We start from the raw sequence: 23,487 nt of genomic DNA on the forward strand, positions 1-23,487 counted from the left end.
CGCTTTCCAAAGCTGATGATACTGCGATTACAACTTATACTATTGCTGCTACTACCGTGTCTTTCCGATTTTAGATACAACTGATACATTGATTTTTTTATTGGTATTTTTATTCAGCTCTGTGGTTGTATTTCTGATCTAGATCTAGATCTAGTTTTCCAGTTGATTTTTCTCCCCCACGGTCTTGATAAATTCGAGAACGACTGGGTAGGCAAGGAACGAGAAGCGCCTCTGAAGAATATAACAGATAAGAGTTGTGCTTTTGAAGTGGGCCTTTTTGCTGTTTCAGAGAGTTTGTGTAGGTGTGTGCAGGGAGGGTACGTTATCACATGTCATTGCTTATTTCCCATTGGCCTCATTATCATCGGCCAATGTTAGATCTAGGCTATATTATTATGAAAAAAAATATTAATAGCCTAACCAAAACTCGAATAGACTAGGCTGGCCGAGCCCTTTCCTAAAAACTAAATTGTAATAGTCGCGTTCGTGAAGAAAAAGGAGTGAGTCGATTATATAAGGGTATCGAGTCACACCTCACGCAGTTGGCCTGTGACGCCGGGCGAGTTGGTTCGCGAAACGCCCTCCCATTGGCTCTTTTCACATGAGCCGACATCTGACGATTTGTATGAATCGCATGAGACGGTCATTCTATAGGCTACACGAACAACAGGAGTGTGCATCAGACCACTGCATGATTTACTAGAGGTATATAGGCTAGGCTTGGCTACTATCGCTTTGCCTTTTCCTTGTGACTTTATTCATTTTTGCAGGTCTTCGAATTGCATCTACCCATGGTTTCAAAGAGTTGAGCACGGATTGGAAATTGTTCTTATCATCTCTGTCGCAAATTGGAACAAGCGTGATTTTTCTTACTGAACGGAAAACAGACGCTCGTACCGGTGAACTCAAAAGTGTGTAGCCTAGAACGTTCGTTCTCACCCCCGCCCCCTTCCCATGTATTAGGCCAAGCTTCATTTCCAACATGTCAAATTTCTGTTTCATATTTTGCTTAACGTACTGATTTGGATCTGTGTTTTTTTGTTGTTGTTGCTCATTTGCGTATCGCACGGTCTCAATTCTCAGTTTTAAATCATGCACAGCCATTATTGTGGACTTGCCGGTGAATACCCGGAGTTCTAAGAAATAGGAGACCTGCGCTCTTTTTTACGCTCTGAAATGTCGGTCATCAGGCGCTCTTCAAGTCCTTCCAAAACATTCGTTTCTCATTCAGACTCTAGCCTAAAATGTCAATTAAGGGGACCTTCCTTGAGTTAAAACAAAATATGTTTTGTAAAAAGATTTTTCTATTATTTCTGAAGTTCGAGTCATGATGAAGTGTAGATTCCAGATCTAGAATCTAGATCTGGAGCCCAGACCGTTACCTGTCTTGTCACAAACTAGAATCTAGAGGTCTCGAGTTGGCTAGATGAGTTTGCTGGGTGCGCGTCTTTTCTTTTACCTTTATCTTTAGTCTAGTCTCCTAGTGACTAGATTCTAATCTAGTCTTAAGGCCAGGGCCTACCCCTATTTAATTGTCTTCCTATTTACTGGATCTTGAGTCTTGATTCAAGTGATTCATAGAGTAGGAGGCTTTGGCCAACCACTGGAGATTACTTTTTTTTAGGCCGGCTCTATTTCTCAGAACTCTCGGGAAAATAGACTTGGACTCTATTTCTCTGAACGGTTTTTATGTTCTCGAAATTTTTTGGTTATTTGCGAATGGAGTGGCCTGCGCGCGTCCGTGTGTGTGTCAGTGTGCACTCGCATGTGTGTGTCAGTATGAGTATGCACACATGTGTGTGTGTGTATAGAATCTAGATCTAGAATCTAGTATAAATCTGTAATATATTATAAGGTGTGAAAGGGGGTGGGGATTTTTTTTTTTTAACACAAAGGATTTTAGTTTTTGCTTTAGGGCTGACTAGATTCTAGATTCTAGATCTAAATGCAAAATAGGTTACTGACAAAGTCGAGTTGTCTTGTTTTCTCGCAGTACCTTCCTTCCAGTCCTCTAGTATGGCAAAATGAAAGATGACGCCGAAATAGTCTCAAATAACAAAGAAATCTCGAGAACGGATACCATTCAGAGAAATAGAGATCAAGTTTATTTTCCCGAGTGTTCGGAGAATACTCAAATAGTCACGCAGCGTTGGAAATAGCACGAGAGCTATTCAGAATGCGGCGTTGCAAATAGCGCTTGCCATTAAAGTCCAACGCCTCCTTTAGTTCAGATAGCCTAATATAAAAAATAATAAGGGGTACTATTTAGACCCTCAGTTGCTCACTAACTCAAAGCTCACTGATCCACGGGGGATCGCAGGGGTGCTGTATGGCAGGGCCTCGTCAGATGCCTCCACTTTTCATGTTTTTTTGTGAGTGCCCGAGTTACGGTGAATGATTTCCCTGTCCACTCCGCAGTGTTATTGCATGTCGGTTCACCCTTTTCTTTGCCTTCCTTTTCTTCTCATCCTCCCCTTGGTTGCAAATTCGCCTTCGCCAATTTGTGGTGAGGACAGGTGTCTTGTTAGAATTGACATTTGAAGTAAGATTTTGAGATCCGACAGTGTACGTGGGAGGAGCGAGGTCTAGGTCTAGATCTAGATCTAGATCTAGATTTTAAGTTTGCAAGTGGCTATTCTACGAGGTCGTGCATGTCAATAGATCGATAATTATTCTCCGGCATCACTTATTGTTGCACATTTCACTTCACCCCAGCTTTCCATCTCCCCTGTCAGCAAGTTATGGCCATTATTATTGAAACTGTGTACAGTGCCAAATGTGCCTTCTTGTACTTCTGGTTGTGACTGAGGGTTGTTAGCGCTTCTCTGATGCTGTCACCTTTGACACTGAAATTCCCCGTTCTTTCGTCACTGGAGTTTTCATTGAGTAGTGGATGTGTGTCCACCTATATGATGAATCGTATTCTGAAGTGTCGACCCTTATGAGCGTTTGTGTAAGGCCATAACATGCCGACAGGGGAGATGGAAAGAAAGCTGTGGAGAAGCGACATAAGTTACATGATGCCGGTGAATAGCCATCGGTATATTGACCGGTATGACGCCGGAGAATAGCCTCGTGCTTTAAGTTTTGACCTGTTCTGGCTGGTCCTGGTTCTTGTTGTTGATGAGACTTTTCACATTTTTTCACTTTCCTGTGCCATGTCGTTTTTGTAAGTCTTAGTACATTTTTATTGTTTTTTGTTTTTTTCAATATTGTTTGATGCCTAAGTCTAAGTCACACTCTGTATTGTATTACATTTTCTTAGTTGTGTGAAAGCTGTTAACATATACTCACGTAGTGCTGTGATCTAGAATAGGATGCTTTAAAAAAAAAGTAGTGTGGGTTCTCTATGGAGAACTTGCCCAGGGAAACAGACAAAGAGGAAGACCAAAATTGAGATACAATACAAAGACACCTGCAAAAACAGCTTTTATCTAAGCTTGGAGTAGATGTTAACATCTGGGAAGAAATAGCCGAGGACCGGAAAACATGGAAGAAAATTATAAAGGAAAGAACTAAAATGCTAGAGAACAGCCTTAGAAACAACCAGGCCGAGAAGCGCCAACGACGAAAGGAAAACAGCAGAATACAGAGCTTCGATCTACGACACTAACATGCAAGCACTGCGACAGAATCTGCGCTTCAAACATAGGAAGAATTAGCCTTGAAAGAAGCTGCATGAAGACAACTTTGAGACCATCTTAAGCTAAATTAACCGTCTGAGACGAAAAGAGCCATATATATAGTGTGGGTAAGATAATTAGGCTACATCATTGAGGGGGGTGTCAGAGTCAGAGGTGAGTGCTGGGCCATTCATTTCTCATGTTTTCTACACCCCCCTGATCCTAGAATAGGCAGGAATGAGTAGCAATGCTTCTTTGATTTATAAGGACACAAATTTTGGACACATAAGTGAGAAATTCGCACGTTAAAGATCCCTCTGTGGTTCTAAAATAAATAATTTAAGAAGAGACCTAACCCTAACCCTACCCTCAACCCTACCCCTAGCCCTACCCCTACCCCAAACCTAAACCCTAACTCTACCCCAAACCCTACCCCTACCCCTTCCCCAAACCCTACCCCATACCCCTGCCCCATACCCCTTTGTTCTACTCTTGTCTCATAGTGGTCGGTCGTTATGAACGTTCTCCCCCCAAAAAGGCCTAGGCACTTCGCACTGTTATCAGGCAAACCTCAAAATTAATTCCTGCTCAGAAACTGAAGGCACTCTAGCCAGTGTAAATGTATCAGAACATTGAAAAAATTATGTCTGCCTGTCAGGCAAGGAATGGTTCTAATCTCTGTTCTATGTAGCCAAGGTAAATTAAGGCCCATTATAATGTAAAGTCGACTGCACTGTGAGATGATCTAATAGTCGTTACTCCCTGAGCTTTAGCAGGGGGTCGAGACAGAGGAAGAAGGTACATGGTTGTCCTATTATTGTTTTTTGTTGAAGGATTTTTTAAAATCTTTGGTTGTGCATTTTAGTCAGTCCTTTAGAATTTTTCCTTCTCAAAAGTCAGTTGGAGGGTACCTATATGATCATGGTAGTTCTTCACACCTTTCCATCAGCTATGTTTTTAGTGTAGCCATGTTTTTGATGTATGCTTTTGCTTCACTGACTTTGTGTCTTTTTCTTTTGTTTCCGATTTTTGTGAAGTAAGCGCAAAATAACTCCTGCATTTGTTTCAGGTCACATTCTCTGGTACACGATTTATGGTATAGTGTATGTGTGTCTGTATGTATGTATGTATGTATATGTGGGTATATCGCCCCTTTCAGCACAGTGAGGTTATTGGAGGCGGGGCATCTGAATTCAAATGTTAACCTCTTGGCCTGGTACGACTGAGCCAAGTAGGTGTATAGCTTTGAAAACCCCAAATGCTCGATACGGGATTTGAACCCGCGTAGTCTGTGTTAGATGCGTTCTGTCGATTTGTGTAATCGGTGGATCGCGCAACGCGTTTTGTGGATCCATCGAATGCTCAACATGAGATCATTGCGCATTCTGGAGGTTGGTAGATCGTGTAGCGCTTTTTGTGGATCCATCTTATAAAACCGTTAAATACTAGACTAGGAGGCTCAAATGTCTGGAGCAGGCACCAATAATCACAAGTCTCACAGACCATCAAAAACAGATGGATGCCACATTTGAGCCTCCTAGTCTAGTATTTAAAGTGTTTTATAAGACGGATCCACAAAACGAGTTGCACGATCCACCGATCGCGAAAACAAACAGAACACGCCTAGCATCTGTACCATATCTCAGTAGCCCAGCACAATACAGGTGGAGCTAATTGATGTGCATGTATGTTTTTATATAGTTTTGGAGAGATTTATCAAAGAGATTTCAAAGCATTATTATCTGATATTTCTCGTTAGAGTTTTATGTTCCAGTATGCTGAGAGAGCTTCCGGAAAGATGCTCATCAGATTTATTAGGATAACAATGGTACAACTGAGGAAGTATTTGGCAAATTTCTCACATGTACTACAACAATGGATTTATAAAGTAGCAAAAAGGGAAACTTTGGCACCTTGTTGTAGCACACTTCGGCCTACTTTAACTTTTTTTTTCTTTTTTTTTTTGAATCTCTAGTCTCTAACAGTGCTCTGCAAGTCCCTATCAGCTCCTTTCTTTGTCAGAAGGGCATATAAGTTTGTGTGTGATTAGTAGAAAAGTGCTTGTCATGCATTGTATACGATGTGGTTGATATCATAGGAACTCGCTGTACACGCCATCTCAAGCTGATATCGTTTTATGGCGATCTCCGTAGGTTTCTCATGACTTGTGCACCTTGACACTATCGAGGGTACGCTCTTTGGTTTCGAGGTGATAACGGTTGTCTCTCTAGATTATTATATCTTATCATATAAGTGTGTAATAATGCACATGATTAGGCTTTGTACCTTCTGTGCTAAATTAAGAATTGATAATTATGCACAGTGTGGCACACTTTTAGGGTCAATAAGGGTGTGTGCACTAAGTGTATCAGGTAACCAGTTTCATATTGACCTTGATCATGTTCCCACGCTTTTGTTTCATGGTAGATAATTTCGCAGTTAGTCATATAATGCATTATATAATATGTTCAGAGTGATCATGCCTCATTAATTCTCGTGCACATTTGACCTCATGTGCTATATTTAGATTTTAAGAAAACTTTACAAAGTAGTTCAATTTTAAGGTCTGTTCGACTATGTGCACTTTAAGTAAGCAGTCTTGGGTAACAATTTGTGCCTGACCTTTATAAGTTTTGTTACGCTGGTTTCACAAGAGGTAATCCGTAGCTTGACATGTGTGGAGAGAATTATTTTATCATGTTTACACAATGTTGGAAGGCAGTTAAAATGTATTAAGTCCAGAAAGCAAAACTTTTCAGGAGAGAAAAAACATATTTTATTCTGTTCGCAATTGTATCGAAATTACGTATCTTTTCTTGCTTTTTTTTCAACATTTAGAATTTGAATTTTGACAAACTATTATTGGAGCACATGCCTCTCATACCACAGATAAAGAAACTGCAATGTAAAAAAATATATATTTTGGGCTTGGTATATATCTGAACAACTAGCCAATGATATATATGAGAGAAATGTTTTTTGTATAATTTTCCTGTGGTTCGGCTTACATTGATGCAACTTCTAGATTTTGTAATGTGTATGTGAGAGAGAAAAGGAGGTAGCTAAGTGAACACAGAGATTAGCATATAAGTAGGAGGGAGGAAAGAAGTCGATCGACTGGATAGGGACTTCAAAGGTAGGGGAAAATGGAGAAAAACTGGAGGTAGTCATACTGACAAGCATAGATGATGAGAGTGGGTTGGGGGGGGGGGGGGGGGGGGGGGGGAGGATGGGTGTTGATTTGTGAGAGAGAGGGAGAGAGAGTGAGTGAGGATGCGAGGGGGCTGTGTAATCAGATGGGCAGGGATCGGTGTAGGAGAGAGTGGGTGTCTAATCACATTTGGAGGGCATGCCCTCAGGCCGTGCTATCTTGCGAGGGAGAGGACATACTTAATATGTTAATATGTAGCCTTACTGTGATATCATACTGTGCGTCTCCAGTAGGAGTGACCAGTGCTGCACTCTCTTTTGCTTTTTGGTTCGTTTTAGTTTACATCTTTGACTTATGGAACATTGCATAAGTTTGGATATATTACTTTGTGGAGCGGACGTATTTTCTTCAGTTGAGATGGGACTCTTAGGGTAGAACTCCATAAGATTGTCTCTTGTGCAAGTTGGGATTTTTAACATACTTTGCACGGAGCTATGTTGTGGTTTCAATAGTTGTTACAGAACTCTGAATTCTAAAATTTAGAGAATAAGATTGTATAGTGTGTAAGTAGAATAACTCATATATTTATTTCAAAGCTGTAATTATTTCTTCAGTCTTCAGTCTTTTATTATGTCTTAGATTTCAGAGGAAAGGATGTTGCGTTGTGTGTACAAGTGAAGTTAAGTAGTGCTTTATTGAATAGTCAATTAAGTTTTTCAGCCTAGTAGGAAAAAAGACTGTATGCTGCAGGAAATTGAGATACTAACCAGGCTTTTGTGATTGATGGTGTTGTGGGCTCAAAATATTTTGGTACCTTTGCTGGGATCATCTTGCGTTTGGCTAAAGCTCAATTACTCTTTGTTAAAAAAAATAATGAAATTTTTATTCCTCTTTTCCTACAGACTGCTTTAGCTCCTCAAAACAATTAAATGCCTACCAGAGTACCCTCCGAGGACACCCTGTACAATGGAGGTGCACAGGGTGATGGGCTGAATGGCAGACTTGGTCCAAACCTCCCAGAGTTTGTCTACAATGGGGAGGTGTGTGTCAGCGGCATCTCTGGCCGCATGCCAGAGTCGGCCAACATGCAAGAATTCCGGGATCACCTGATGAAGAAAGAAGACATGGTGACTGCAGACAACAGAAGATGGGAAGTGGGTGAGTATTGCTTGCCCAGATATTTAAAACTGATGGTTTTTAGATGTATACAAGGTATTGGATAAGGAGTGATGTTGATTGGCTGTGCAGATTTGCAGTCTTTAGTAATGTAAGTTAATGCTTTTTACATTTTTTATTTGTAGGTACCCTCTTATTCTTTTGTCTTTTTTTACATTTGTGATTAGCCTGCTATTATTTTGTTTTTTTTAGGAAGCCACATATTGATGAAGCTGTAAGATTCTGTATTTAAACCAGCCTATTGTCTATTTTTGATCAGTGTTGTTTTATAATGAGTTGACAATGTTTTTCAATACAGGTCTGCATGGAGTGCCACCCAGAAATGGCAAACTTTTAGAAATTGCTAAATTTGATGCTGGATTCTTTGGTGTCCACCCAAAGCAAGCAGACTGCATGGACCCACAGCTCAGGATGTTGTTGGAAGTATCTTATGAAGCCATCATTGATTCAGGTCAGCTTTATACTGTGGTACCTGTCTGAATTAGATGTTTTGTAATTTTAAATTTTTTTGGATACCCAAATGCATAGCTGGGTTGCAAATTTCATTTGCTGTAGGCTCAAGGAGCAGGGCACAAGGGTTAAAGTTTTAGCTGGTTTTGGCTGTAAAAAGTAGACGTGATTTTAACTACTAAAAACATTTAGATCACTTCAGTTTCACCTGTAACATTTCTGATCAGAGGCTTTGCAAGCAGTAAAGGACAGAAGAAATTATTTACAGCAGGATGCATACCCTTGTGAATAGAATAAATCTGAGGGTTGTGGGTGGTTGGCGGGTGGTCTGGTGTGGTTTGCTTCTTCTTTCCTATCAAACCTCTATCATCCTTCTCTCCTCTCCTCCATTTTTATGCTTGTTACTCTCTTGTAACACCTCTAATCTTCTGACGCTCGAATGACTTTATGCTGTTGCGAGTGCCGTAAAACCTCTACTAAAACAAATGAGGGTTGTTGTGTTGCTGAAAAATGTGCTAACTCATCCAGTAACGGTCTGCCGTTCTTTGTTTTATGGTAATAATGATAGTAATTGTTCACTTGTTAAAAAATTGTTTCCATTTCTGTCTCGTCATTTCTTTATTCAAAACATTTTTCCATTGTATCTTTTTTCTCATTGTTAGTGTTGCAAAGTAGGTTTTGTAGCCTACTGTTAAATGTAATTCTTGTCAAAATTTTTTTCCTTCGTGCAGGCCAGACTTTGCAGAGTGTCCGAGGCTCCCGCACCGGTGTGTTTATTGGTGTCAGTATTGCTGAAGCTTCTGAAGCCTGGTCTGCTGACCCCGAGACCCTTGTGGGCTACAGTATGCCGGGATGCTGCAAAGCCATGTTTGCCAACAGAATCTCTTTCTTCTTTGACTTCACTGGTAAGGGATGCTGGAGAAATAATTCTGGTCTAATGTAACTTGTTTGATTTTTAAAGTTAAGGTTCTACTTTTACTGCACATTCTTGCTTGAGATTTTCACTCTTCACCATTAAAAAACGGAAATTGAAATGGTCTCATTAGAAGAATTTTCATGATTAAAATAGAATAAAAATGTTCTTTGTTTTTTCTGCATTTTAAAATCAAGCATTTACTTGAAATATTTAAACTTTGAACTTGCAAAAGCACTCTTATTTAGTGTTCTTAAATTGGACTAGCCATTTTAGGGTGTAATTATGCTTTCCTGTCCTTTACAGGCCCAAGTTATGCAGTTGACACAGCTTGCTCTTCCAGCATGATGTGTCTTGATCAGGCTCTGATGAACATTCGCATGGGCTTCATCGACTCTGCTCTTGTCGGTGGTACCAACTTGTGTCTGAAGACTCAGACGTCTCTCCAGTTCACCAGGATGGGAATGGTGTCCCCTGACGGAGCATGCAAGACCTTTGATGCCTCCGGTAAGAGGTTGCTTAATAATCAAATCGTAAGCTTCAGTACTTTGTCTTCAGAGACTTGGTTTAGTGGGTTGAAATGAATGTGAGAAATTAGTCTATAATATAAGATTCCTTGATTATGTAAGTGCTTGATATGTCATTTGCTGAAAGTTTTTGCCTTCTCTTTACTAAGATGGTCCAACTTTTACTCCTGGAAGCTTTAATATTAAACTATTTCTGAGTAAGGTCTGGCATGTAGGCCTAGATAGTGAAACACGTACAGCGAACAGATTTTTCAGGTCTGTAATTTTTTCTCATGTACATGCTTTGTATTTTAAACATATTCACAGTGACATTTGCACATAACTAAAAGATTTCCTCATCCCCTAATTTTGATCTGTGCTTGCTTGATTTAGAGAAGTGTGCTATGTTGGAAGTGTTGTACTTTCAGGGGACGGCTACTGTCGCAGTGAAGCTGTGATGGCTATCTTCCTACAGAAGAGTGCAGACTGCAGAAGGATTTATGCTACAGTTGTTCACACCAGGGCCAATGCTGATGGTTACAAAGAACAAGGTATACTTTCTTTTGCTCTTATAATTTTTAAGAGCTAGAATGTAAGTCATTTGTTACATTTGCATATAATGTTACAAAGTTTGTCTGCTTTTCTACTTAAATCTCTTCCTCTCCCTTTCTGACACTTTTTGAATGGTTTGTTCTGAATGTAAAACTTTTGAAAATATTCAGAAGTATTTTTGAAGTTGTTTACCTAAATGAATGCAATAAACACAACTGCTAATTATTTTTTTTTAATGGGATGTATTTATTTTATAGCTTAGAGTAATTCTTATCATTTTCCCTTAAATTGTTTGTTTTGAAGTGTGAATTGTGTTGTCTTGTAGAAACTGACATCTCTCTATACACTATCGTTACTTAATTAATATTAATGTTATTTCTGAACTGTGTCAAATCTCTCGTTCAATATGTGATTGACTTTCTCTCCAAATCAGGAATCACATTCCCATCTGGCAATCTTCAGAAGCGCTTGATCAATGAAGTTTACAATGATATTGGCCTCAACCCAAAAGATGTAAGTTTTAAATTTAAACTATTTTGCATTGCTTGGCATATGTTATGGTATAGTGTATTTTTGTAAGAAAGGGATGTGGGGTGGGTGCATGTTGAAATTTACTCTGTTTCAGTCCAAAGTCTCAAAATAGGTAGTCATCCTTTTCAGAAATGTTTTTCGACAAAAAGTTCATGAATGTTGATAGTACTCTTTGCCTTTAGGGTATCGCACTGAGATAGTTTAGCTGAAGTATGGTATGCTCAGCCAGGCCCTGAATAAAAAAGAAAGATTCAGGGGAATGTTGATGTTTTCTTATGTGTTCATAATAATAATGATAATAATGATAACAATGATAATCATAAAGACCTCTGTTATAGTGCCCACTCCCTGGTGGCTCTTGGCACTTCACAAATTGGTGTGCTAATTAAAATGTGAAGGTGGAGAGGAAGAGTACTATTTTTTTGGGTATGTCTTAAAAAAAGGCCGTTTTCAGCGTAGATGGGTCTGAATAAAACAGGATGTTTTCTCTTTATGTTGCAAATCAGAATACACTTGATGGAATGCTCATTTGTTAAAAAAAAAGGTGCTGTTGTAATATTTTTTTTGGTATGGACTATTTGTTTGTCTAGATTGCATACATGGAGGCTCATGGAACAGGAACCAAAGTCGGGGACCCTCAAGAGATCAACTCCATCGTTGACGTGTTCTGCAAGGACAGAGATACCCCTCTTCTGATTGGATCAACCAAGTCCAACATGGGTCACCCAGAGGCTGCATCAGGTAAAGATTTTGTTTTAAAGATAGTTTTGTATCTCATTTTGACCAGTGATTGTTAACCTGTGTTTTCTTGCAAATAGCAGTTCCATTTAGGAATTCAGTTGAAAAAGAATCCGTAGTTTCATTGAATAATTGAATTAGATAAAGGAGGAAACGAAACGCCTTGTTACTGTGTGCCTCAATTTAGTTTTTATTGAGATTTTGTTTTGCAAGATTTAGCATGGCTCAAAAAAAGGCTCTTTTGAGTTCTTGAATTGATGGAAGTGACAGCATAAATTCTATCAGTTTCTGTATTTATAGTTTCTTTTCTGTCTAAACCATTTCCTTCGCTCCCCTTGTTATGTGAGAAACAGGAACTAGGGACAGGTTCTTTTTGTAGTATGTCGTTAAACTTGATGTCAAATGGAAAGAAAATACTTTCTTTGAAAATGTGCAATACATTTTTTCCCCCACTTTCTCCTTTATGGTCTTGGCAGTTGATCGAAACCTGAATTCCCAGTTGAACAAAAGAAATTAGTTTGATGGCAAGAGCATATTTGTAATTAATACTCAACCTAGTGGTAATAAATTTCTTTTTATTGTTATCCGATTGCTGGCTGTTATCCAGTTTATGCAAATAGTGTCATTGGGAGCTGCTGTTGTCAGCTGAGCTGGACTGTGAATGTAGATAAGATAGATGTCAGTAAGTTGAAGTGATTTAGCATTGTGCTGAATCAACCTCAATTGGAGGTATTATGTTGCCATTAAAGGAGAGAAGTGGAGAAGGGTACATACAGTAGTATGAAATTCATCTGCATAACAAGTTCCTATGATGTAAACATAAGGCAAAAGCTTTTGAAATGTATTCAGTTCTCTGAAACAGGATCTTCATAGCCAACAAATGGACCTGTAACTTGAGCAATTAATTGGCTTTTATTTATTTAGGATTATGAATTGTTCTTTTGGAAATATTTGTGTATAAGAGCATTGTTTTAGTGTTCAATTTGCTTAACGCCTTTCTCAGTATAATGCAATAATTATTTAAAAAATGTTTATTTTAGATTGGTTGGAAGGACCTCATATTTACAATCTCTCTCTGTGACATGATGGGTTTTAGAGCTTGACACTAAGAATAACTTGGTGTAGGAGCAGATTCAGACGTAGTACAGTAATGCTGAGCTGCATTGGGGGAAGAATTTGGAAGTCCCTGACAGGGTTCTCAAATTTACATTATTTAGGGAGTGTTCCCACCTACTTGATTTGCTTCGAAGATAAACTAATTACATTGAAAGAAAATTAGTTTCCTCGCCTATACATACCATAGCATAATTGCACCTTGCCAACTTCAAGAATACTGTAAAGGCTTTCCTTATGCAAAATCTTGCGCAAGGGCATATATAGTGCTAATCTTTTTCAGAACTGGTTATTTATTTTTTTTTGGTGTTGCCTCACCTTCACTGTTGTAATATAGTGATACTAAGGTCAATGACCAAAAATCCATAGCCTCTTTCATCCACGCTAAAGATAATGGTTATTCGTAGACGCACACTGCAGTTATGAAGAAAGAAGTGTTGATAGCCAGAAATGCTCATCTTTTTGTGTTTTTGTGTTGTAATTATTGCTGTAAAAAGGACATACAAGAGTGCACAACTCTAATTATTTCTTTCAGGTCTCACTTCTCTTGCCAAAATCATCATTGCTATGGAGGAGCGAGTGATCCCACCAAATCTCCATTACAAGACACCCAATCCAGAGATCCCGGGCCTTTCTGACGGCAGTTTGCAAGTTATCACAGAATGTACCAAGTGGGATGGTGGTCTTGTGGCCATGAACTCTTTTGGCTTTGGTGGAGCAAATGTGCATGCTGTGTACAGGTGAGATTTTTATATCGTCATTTTAGAAGTGTCCACTGGTGGTATGAGCCTATTTCTGGTAGTCCTAAGACTCAAAATTACAGCTTTCCCAAAGTAATTGAAAATATTTGGTTTCTTGCCTTTTTCTTCTATAGCAAGTTATTGAAAACTTTGAATTTAACCTGTGGAATTAGTTTGTTGTAACTATTGTGGCTTTTTTTTATAGTGCACCAACGTTTTGACAGCTTTACTAATCAGTGTTTGTTTTAGATGAAAATCTTGTTGACATACATTTATAGCTTTTTTAAAAAGCCTGTATGACAAACTCTTCTATGCTAGAAATGGATTTGCCACAGTAGAAATCTCAAATCATCTTAATCCATATTTCTCCTATTTTTCTTTAAGAAATATTTTCCTTTGCAAATGCACTCTTCATTGTCAGACAATGATGGAGGAACTATTGCTATTATTATAACTTTACTTTGTAAGCATGTACTGAAGGCTGTCTTCCGATCAATTGAACTTTGTCTCATTGACACTTTGGTATACTCTTCCAGGTCCTATGACGCAGAGCCACGTGAGCCTCATATGGCCAGTGAAAAGCCACGACTGTTCACCTTCAGTGCCCGATCAGAGGAGGGAGTGCGTGAGGTGCTGAAAGAAGTCAGAAAGAATGCAAAGAGTGTGGAGTTCCAAGCTCTGATACAGGACAGTGCCAACATTCCCACCAACCAGGTTCCCTACAGAGGATACACAATAATCAATGGCACCTCAGAAGTGGAAGAGGTTCAGGTGTGTGTTGTGGATTATTTTACTTTTTCTTAAACACTCAGGGCTTGCTCTTTATTTTTCCAGAATTTAATTAGTCCTGTCTACTTTGAAAAGATTAGTACTTCTTTGCTTTTTGTTTGCATCTTATTTTTTTTCCTTAAGTTGGAGAATAATGATTTGGTAATTGAAGACATATGACAGATCTGTTTGCATTCACTTTCACCTCTGTGTTCAGGGAATTTGTAGTGACTTAAGGTGTCCCACTCTTACTTCTAATTTTGACTTTTAATGTTTGCACAGATGGCCATTATTTTCTATCTGAGAAATAAGAATACATTTTCAAATATGTGGTGAGACCTTTAGATATGTAACCATTTCTACCAGTACCCTATAGGATTCCTTTCTCTTCCTTATGTATCAGAAATGCGGCCCAGATCGCAGACCCATTTGGTTTGTGTTTGCTGGCATGGGCACACAGTGGCATGGAATGGCCCGTAAAATGATGGAAATTGAAGTGTTCAGGGAGTCGATCTTGCGCTCAACAAAGACACTCAGCCAATACGACCTCAACCTCTATGAGCTGCTCATGAACGGAGATGAGACCACTTTTGATCAGACCATTCCTTCCTTCATTGGCATCGCCTCCATTCAGGTATGTTCGTAGAATCTCTTTATACGTTAAAATATACTGTGTCTTGAAAACATGAGTGATGCAAATTAGTTCATGTAATGCATGGTGTATGTTGACCAATTAGCATAATTAATTTGAGAAATGGCAGCCCAAACAATGAGATAAAATAGAGACATTAGATAGCATTGCTCTTTAAGTTCATGATGTTTGAAGGAAAAAAGGCAAATAAATATTTATATTCTGTGTTGTTCAAAGTTAATGTTTAGGGTGATTTTAATATTCAGTCTTTATGCTTGTAATGAGTTATTAGTTCTATGTTTATGCCAACAGTGAGATGCATGAGAGTTTATGTTTTTAGGCTGGGCTAATGTTCTTTCTTTACTCAATGAAAGTCGGTTATTTCTGTACACGTATGTTAAGAATTTTCTTAGTACTCATAAGTGTTTGTGTCTTGACATGAAGGTTGCCTTGGTGGATCTCCTCCACTCGCTGGACATCCACCCAGATGGCATTGTGGGCCACTCTGTGGGAGAACTGGGTTGTGCCTATGCTGACGGCTCACTCACTGCTGAAGAAGCGGTGCTTAGTGCATACTGGAGAGGCCGATGCATCTCTGAAGCCACCCTGCCTGCTGGAAAAATGGCAGCTGTTGGTAAGTGGTTCTGTCTAATATTTGACATGGAGAAGCTCAGTTGTCCTGATTTTTAAAAAATAACTTATATTGTCTGACAGTTATTCTTGAAGAAGATATTAGCAAATATACCACAAAAATTGACAATTTGTTTTCTTTTTAAGTTTGAAAGTATTCTGCATAGTCTCCTGTGTTCTTCAGTTTAAAGTTAGCTTCTTTTTGGTCAAGGAAGTTAAAAATTTGACAATTTTCTTCTCAGCAGAGTGCTTTTCATTGCGGGATCAGTCTCAATTATTTTCAAAAGTTTGTTTTTTGTTATGATGTTTCATTTAGCTGACTGATATCTTAATGTAAAGGTCCCGTTAATAGAGCTGCTACCTAAAGCACTGACCAACTGACATCTTAGGACTTATTTGTTGATTGCACTGTAAAAGCTGACAGTATCTAACTCTTGCTGTGCACAGGTCTGTCTTGGGAGGAGTGTAAGAAGCTTTGCCCAGAGGGTGTTGTCCCTGCCTGCCACAACTCTGTTGACACAGTCACCATCTCCGGCCCATATGAGGCCACCACCAAATTTGTGGAGGATCTCAAGGCTAAGGGAGTTTTCACTCGTGATGTGAAGTCCTCCAATGTGGCCTACCACTCATACTACATGAACGACATTGCTCCCCAACTCAAAGCTGCTCTGAGCAAGGTTTGTAGAGTCATCATATTTTACATATAACTGGATTCCTTTTGGCTTTAGAGCATACAAAATGGTTTCCTGTTTTGGAACATAGAGTTAAAGATTGTAAAATTTGTTATGGTTACCTGAGCTTGCATGCCAAAAATAAATGAAAAGCTTTTTAAAGTGTATTTCGGGTTAGTTTTAAATACTTGCTCACCCGAAATGCAAAAATGCAGGCATGGATTTACTGATTGAAATCAAAATGAAGTAACATTAGCTGCATATTGATTTTTTTTGTTGTGGTAATATTTGCAAAAGTCTAGTACTGACTTTGTCAAATGATTAAAGTAATAGATTCTTTTTCCAAGTAACAGTACGAAGTATTGTTTTCATAAGTTAAACAAAAACCTCAGTTTAGTTTATTCATTTCTTTTATAGCAAAAAATGTTTGAAGTTCAAGGATTGTACCCACTTTTAATTTGTATTGGAGTTGCTCAGATTAGTGGGTGAGTGCACCTCTTACAGATATAAGATTTTATTGTAATATTATTATGATATTTATTACTTATACGAGTTTTGCAATGGTATGGTGTTCTCTGATACTAACCCCCTTGTTCTTCATTCAAAACAGGTGATCACCCCCAAGAAGCGTTCGCCCAAGTGGGTGAGTACTTCTGTGCCTGAGGCTCGCTGGGGAGAGGAACTGGCTCAGTATTCCTCGGCAGACTACCATGTGAACAACTTGGTGAGTGCCGTGCTGTTCCAGGAAGGCCTCCAGAAGGTTCCCAGCAACGCCATCGCCATTGAGATCGCTCCGCACTGCCTGCTGCAGGCCATCCTCAAGAGGTCGCTCAGCACCGAGGCCACCTTTGTTGGGCTCATGAAGAGGTTCCATGAGAACAACATCGAGTTCTTCTTCAACAGTCTTGGAAAGTAAGTCTTGGTCTTAGTTATCTTTGAAATGCTTTTTTTTTTTTTTTTTTGACCCAAGAGGAAGGGAGAGAATAAATGAAGATGGTGAGGTTTTGTTGAGATTGAGAGAAATTAGGTTGGAGGGAAAGGAGAAGTACAGAGCTTCTGTTTCTAGTTTACTCCGCACCATTTAAAAAGTTTAAAAAATAATTTTTTAATAGGTTGTCTCTCTGAAAATCTTCATGTATAACAATTCCATGACATATTGCAAACCTCTTGAGCCAAGATATTCTTATTTCTCTTGTTGGAAATTGGTAAATCTTAGGAGATTGATATTGCCCATCCTGCGAATTTCTGGTGGCAAAAAAGTAATTCCAAGGAAAGTTATTGGCATTTGAGTGAAAAGTTTTTCGTGTTAAACTATAACTATCCCAAGCCTCAACATTCTAATTTGTTCGATTTCCTTTTCAGGTGTTTTGCCAACGGAATGGACCTGAACCCGTTGAAGGTCTACCCTCCTGTGCAGTACCCAGTGCCACGTGGTACTCCCAACGTCTCCTCGTGCATCTCCAAGATCTGGGACCACTCCGTGACCTGGTCTGCCCCCCATGGAGAGGACTACCCCACAGGCACTGGCGGCGCTTCCTCAGATGCTGTCTTTGAGATCGACGTCTCGGACGAGTCGCCTGACCACTACATTGTAAGTACAAATTATTGACAATTAATTTTTGTGGATGTGCACTGATAGTTCTGTTGGTCTCATACTGGACTGTGATGTGTATGACCATGGTTTGAATCATTAATGGGGTGTTCTTGAGCACGTATACTGTAGTTTTCACGGCTCTCCAACCAATTGATGCAATTTATACTATATCAGTTGGATGAGGATGTATGCGATTCAATTTATTTGTTTAAAAAACAAATTTGTTACATGACCTTATTGTGTTGCAAGTGCCATAAAATTCTTACTTAAAAATATTAAAATTTTGTGCAGTTTAAGTGTTTATATTTCGAAACAGTGGAAATGCTGCTCTTTAGTTATGGAAGAGTTGATGTGCCATTGCAATTGGTGATGGAAAAGGGACATCAATAGTTTTTGTTTTGTTTCAGTTGTTTTTTTTGGTGTGTTTTCTCTCATCAGGGCTTGGAGTTACTGTTATGTCAGTAATTTTTACTCAGAATATTAAAAAGATTACTAGGTATAATAAGTTCTGTGGTTGTCTTGAGGTTGTATGTAGAAATATCAATATCAATGGTCCTGGAATATATACAGTGAAGTCTGCATAAACCGAAATCTGTGTGACTGCCAGACTTTCTTTTCTTTATTTGGGTTTTTGATTTAGAGAGGTGGCTCAAGTAGAAAAAAAATCTGGGCTTTTTATTTTCTTTCAGTTTATATAGTCGTTTTCTGATTAATCATGTTCAGTTTAAGCAGACTCCACTGTGTATTTTGATGTCGTTTAGAGTTTTACAATATGATAATTGCGTGTTATTTGTATATTACAGGTTGGTCACAAAATCGACGGCCGCGTGCTGTATCCCGCCACAGGCTACCTTGTCCTGGCCTGGCGAGCCCTGGCCCGCCTCAAGGGTCAGCTGTACGAGCAGATGCCAGTTGTGTTTGAGAACATCAACATACACAGGGCCACCGTGCTGCCACCCTCTGGTGAGTCTGAGCTTATGACATATACACAAACGGGCGTCTCCAAGGCCTGTGATAATAGTGTTTGTAAATGACAAATATTTTATGTCAGTATTGAGGTAAATCATGGTCTTTTAATTGACAGGTCTTGAGTGTTCCTTTATTTTCTTAATGCTCCTTGTCTATTGGTTAAGTTTATGTCTGTCTTGTCAGTGTGAGTGATAGCAAAGCTTCCTTTTGGTCATGTTTGTGCAGTGTTTTGTTTTTGACTTAAGGCGTGTCTGTTCTAAATGCAGTAATTTGTTTTGGTGATATTAAAGTTGTTGTTGCTTGTTCATTTATTTTGTGAAGAGTTTTTTTAATACGTTTGTGATGTACGCTTTAGTTTGATGTTGAGACGGATAAAAAATAATAGCTGCCTTTGCTAAATAAAATAATATTACACCCCTCTCCATTCTTTTCCACAGGGACTGTCTCTTTGAGTGTAAGCATCATGCCTGCCACTGGAGAGTTTGAGATTTGTGAGAATGATTCCCTTGTGGTCAGTGGCATTATCTACTCCCCCGATGGCCAGTTCCTTGACCGAGATCTGTACCCAGCTGTCAAACAGATCATGTCACAGAAAGAGGTCTCAGAGTTCCAGCTCACCAGAGAGGAGGTGTACAAGAGCTTGAGACTGCGGGGCTATGACTATGGACCAACATTCCAGGGCATTGCCCGCTGCAGTCAGACAGGTATGGGGGCACTGTTTTATGTAAATCATTGGGATCCTGGGAAAAATATCAACTTGGTGGAGACTTTAGGGTGTGTGTTTTTATATATCTATCCTCTTTGTTTCTTCCTTCCGATTTCTTTCACAATAGGGTAAAGTTCTCTTGAAATGATTAATTCTTTTAAATAATGCTTTGATATTTTATCTTTCATTAAGAGGTCTTTGATTTTTTACGGGCTGGTTTGACTTTTCTGTTCATACTTTATTGCTTGAGGATGTGCTTTCTTAGAAGATGGAATGACTTCTTTTTACCGATAGCATTTTGTCCTATATTATGGTCTTTTTTCTGTTGACTACTAGGAAGTTAACCCTAACCCTAATCACATGTGTCAATTCAGGGGTTACAATTGATTCTACTGTTGTTGCTTGGATTTTGTTTTTATTTGTTTGTGTTTTTTTAGTACACTTATTCAACACCTATGAATTTTTCTCTTCAATTCCTTTTAAAAAAAAATTAAAAAATGGAGATGAATAGACTGAACTGAAACAAAACTTTATTATTTTTTTCCCAAGCTGAGACCTTGGAGCTTACTTGGAATGGACGTTGGATCTCGTTCATTGACACCATGCTGCAGGCCCTCATTGTGGCTGATAATGTCACAGCTCTGCGCCTGCCCACCAGAATCCGCAAGGTGAAGATTGATCCCAAGTCACACCCGCCAGTACCGCTTGAGGGAGAAGAGCCCATTGGTAAGTGCTATTTTAGCAGCTTGAGGTAAGATTATTCTGTTTATTGCTGTCAGGTGGCTAAAGTATTCTCACTGCTACAAAGATGGGTGAATTTTTTTTTTTTTTTGGGGGGGGGGGGGGTGGGGGGGGGGGGGAAACAGCACACCAGTCACATTGGCCATACTGTGGCATTGGCTGTTGAAGAAAGATTTTTATGTTTGCCGAAAGGCAGCAAACTGGAAATAAGTTGTCGAATAGAAAAATATTTCACATTCTGCACTTTTATGTAGGAAAACATTATGTTGAATTCTTCTTCTTTCAGATATTCCTGCTTACATCAATGAGACCCTGAAAATGGCCATCTCTGGGGGAGTTGAAATCCAAGATCTCCATGCATCAGTTGCCCCAAGAAGAGGTCTGCAGACTGCACCTACTTTGGAGGAGTATCGCTTTGTGCCATACACTGAAGATGTGAGTGCACCTCCGGCTTCTCTTGAAGCCTATGCCACAGGCTGCCTCAACTACACTCTCGAAGGTCTCAGCAAACTCCTGTCTCAGGATGCTGATGGTGCTCTGCCCAACAAGGATCTTCTCAAAGATGTCGTCACGAACAACAAACCCTCTGCACCTTCAGATTTGCAATCACTTTTGGCACAACCAAATTGTGGTCTTGCACAGACACTGGAGAAGATCTTCAGCCTCTCAGCATCTTCATCCTTCCAGGAGAATGCAAAGAATGTCCTGCAGTCTTTCCGCTCCGCATTGGCGTCTGACGCGCTTCTCTCCAGCCTGAACACTGAAGATATCTTGAAGCCCTGCCTCGACATTGTTTTGGAAAATATTTCCTCCAACAAGCCAGCCATTTTTGAGGCTGGGGCTGCTTCGAGTGCTCTATACCGCAAAATCATCCCCATGATCACGTCACACCCTCTGAAGAGTGTGATCTATACTGGTGCGGACAAGACTGCTTTGGACAAAGATGCTAAAGGTCTGGGTGTGAAGGGTTCTCAGTGGGACCCGTCCACATCCAAATCTGTCCCGCCTGGCCAAGTCCAACTGCTGGTTCTGAAGAACATACTGCACAAACAGTCAGACATCGACAGTACGCTGGAGACAGTCTCCACCATGGTCGTCCCTGAGGGCTTCATCCTTGTCGAGGAGGTCACCAAAAACTTCCCACTCCATCTCGCCTTGGAAACCATTTCTGAGAAATTGTCAGACAAAAAGTCTCCCGATGTCTGTCGGGTGTGTGGTTGTTACTTGACTGAGGGATCCTGGGTGGAAGTGTTCACCAGACACAACTATGAGGTCATCTACAGAAAGTCTGACAATCTCCTCTCCACGCTGTTCCTGCTCCGCAAGAAAGCCGAGATCTCACCGACTCTAGTCTCCATTGATGATCTAGAATGTTCCTGGCTGGAAGATCTGAAAGCAAAGGTCAGTGAGCTGGACTCTGCCCCCGAAAACGCACGTTTGTGGATTGCAGCTCAGGATGGGATCAATGGACTCGCTGGCTTCATCAACTGTCTCAGGACAGAGGCTGGAGGAAGCAAAGTCCGAGGTCTACTCATCAGCAACCTCAAGTCAACCACTCAGCCACAGATCACCGTTGATAGCCCAGAGTTTAAGAAGCTTGTCCAGATGGATCTCGTTTCCAATGTCTACAGGGATGGACAATGGGGAAGCTTCAAACATGTATCAGTGCCCCTAGGTAAGATTTACAGCTTGTCTATTTGGTCTTATTATGTCATTAGGTCCTTTGGTCCATTAGGAGAAATGTTTTTATTTCAATATGAAAGGATTTTTTCTTTTTGCTGTAGAAATTGAGTAACTTAAAAAGAAGAGGGAGCAAAAAGTATGAATTACATCCTCTGCAGGCTTGTCATGATTTTCACCTGCTTGCTGCTGAAGTTGGGTTAATCATGACTGCACACAAGGCTTACTTTTGACATTGGTGGTAGTGGTGGATCCAATCAAAGCTGAATACATTTAAAGAAGATACCCATTAGAGCATAGTATGTGATTGAACTCACTCATGTACTCTCAGCAGAAAGTATATTAAATCTCTCTCAGACAATAGTTGTGAGAAATGATTGCCATGAATCAGAGTTCCTACATTTCTGAGAAGTAGCTTTAGTTGGAGAGCAAAATCAGCAGGAAAAAGGGAACTAACACGAAAAGTAGCATAAGAATTCTCGTATTTCAATTTTCTGTAATGTTGCTGACACTGCCCTGAGCTCATGTATCCTGCTTCAGTATTTTGAGGGAATCTTTGTTCTCAGTTCATCTTTCCTTAAAATGTTTAAGGGATGCAAACTAGAAGTAGAGAAGAGTGTTCTGATATATTTTGTTCAACATTTTTTGATAGAGGTTTATTTAGCGCTTGTGTCTTCACATGTGAATGTGGTCAGAAAAGGTTTCAGGGTTTATTTTTAATCAATGTAAAAAATAAAAAAGGATTGATGAACAGTATTCAGTTGACTTGCTGTGCAGGCATCTAAGCTGCTTTTTGTGGTTTCAGTTTAGAAGAAAAAACCCCAAACATTGCTAGAGCAGAGAAGGAATTCTTCTCGAGTGTTGCCAGAGTGAAAATAAGGTAGCAGAAGTGCTTTATCAATATTGAGTCACTACATGAAGTTTTAATTTGGTTACTTTTGATTAATTTTGAAAATGAATTATGAAATAAAATGTTGTTAATTTGCTTTGATGGCAAAATTCCTTGTTCTCACGAATGTTAGCTGAGGTTTGTTCTGAGGAGCCCTATATACCTTAAGCAGTTTATTGTACCATTCTTATGTAACTTTTAGGTTGGTTTCACAAAAATCATTCAAATTTTCCCTTACAGACGGTGCCATCAGTGAGAAGCCCAGTGATTATGCCTATGTCAATGTACTTACTCGTGGTGACTTGTCCAGCTTGAAGTGGATTGAATCACCTCTGAAGTTCTTCCAGCCCGATGGCAGTGACACAGAACTATGCAGTGTGTACTACACATCTCTAAACTTCCGCGATGTGATGCTGGCCACCGGTAAACTTCCGCCGGATGCAATCCCAGGTCACATAGCGGCTCAGGACTGTATTTTGGGCATGGAGTTCTCAGGCAGAGACAGCAAGGGCAGCAGAGTTATGGGCATTCTGCCTGCCAAGGTGAGTCATAGTTACACGTATATATTGTTCGTCTCTCCCTCCACCCCACCCCACCATTTTATTTTTATTTTAAATAAATTTTTTTGGCTTATTGGCTTATCTTTCACCTATAGCTGTTATGTGCTCTGATTTGGTCTACCCTTTCCCCATTTTGTCAGTTTCTTTCATTCTCA

The 23,487-nt window shown here is 39.6% G+C and overlaps 1 protein-coding gene across 2 annotated transcripts in view; it reads left to right on the forward strand.

Annotated features, from left to right (window-relative positions):
• Nucleotides 1-606: 606 nt before the first annotated feature.
• The window catches only part of LOC101855088 (fatty acid synthase), a 37,204-nt gene continuing 14,323 nt past the window's right edge, over nucleotides 607-23,487 (forward strand). The window contains exons 1-20 of one of the 2 annotated variants that reach the window (XM_005094129.2): nucleotides 607-705; nucleotides 7,677-7,932; nucleotides 8,249-8,401; nucleotides 9,132-9,305; nucleotides 9,620-9,820; nucleotides 10,248-10,370; nucleotides 10,805-10,884; nucleotides 11,493-11,643; nucleotides 13,289-13,493; nucleotides 14,030-14,264; nucleotides 14,665-14,895; nucleotides 15,337-15,526; nucleotides 15,970-16,199; nucleotides 16,804-17,105; nucleotides 17,556-17,784; nucleotides 18,591-18,750; nucleotides 19,194-19,460; nucleotides 20,012-20,188; nucleotides 20,490-21,878; nucleotides 23,013-23,314. In XM_005094129.2, coding sequence (XP_005094186.1) covers nucleotides 7,704-7,932; nucleotides 8,249-8,401; nucleotides 9,132-9,305; nucleotides 9,620-9,820; nucleotides 10,248-10,370; nucleotides 10,805-10,884; nucleotides 11,493-11,643; nucleotides 13,289-13,493; nucleotides 14,030-14,264; nucleotides 14,665-14,895; nucleotides 15,337-15,526; nucleotides 15,970-16,199; nucleotides 16,804-17,105; nucleotides 17,556-17,784; nucleotides 18,591-18,750; nucleotides 19,194-19,460; nucleotides 20,012-20,188; nucleotides 20,490-21,878; nucleotides 23,013-23,314 — 5,028 coding nt within the window. In that variant the 5' untranslated portion in view covers nucleotides 607-705; nucleotides 7,677-7,703. Of the gene's footprint in view, nucleotides 912-7,676; nucleotides 7,933-8,248; nucleotides 8,402-9,131; nucleotides 9,306-9,619; nucleotides 9,821-10,247; nucleotides 10,371-10,804; nucleotides 10,885-11,492; nucleotides 11,644-13,288; nucleotides 13,494-14,029; nucleotides 14,265-14,664; nucleotides 14,896-15,336; nucleotides 15,527-15,969; nucleotides 16,200-16,803; nucleotides 17,106-17,555; nucleotides 17,785-18,590; nucleotides 18,751-19,193; nucleotides 19,461-20,011; nucleotides 20,189-20,489; nucleotides 21,879-23,012; nucleotides 23,315-23,487 lie in introns of both variants that reach the window. The other variant, XM_005094128.2, reaches the window with a different exon arrangement.

The sequence above is a fragment of the Aplysia californica genome, unplaced genomic scaffold (genome assembly GCF_000002075.1).
Source record: "Aplysia californica isolate F4 #8 unplaced genomic scaffold, AplCal3.0 scaffold00076, whole genome shotgun sequence".
Taxonomy (NCBI): Eukaryota; Metazoa; Mollusca; class Gastropoda; order Aplysiida; family Aplysiidae; genus Aplysia; species Aplysia californica.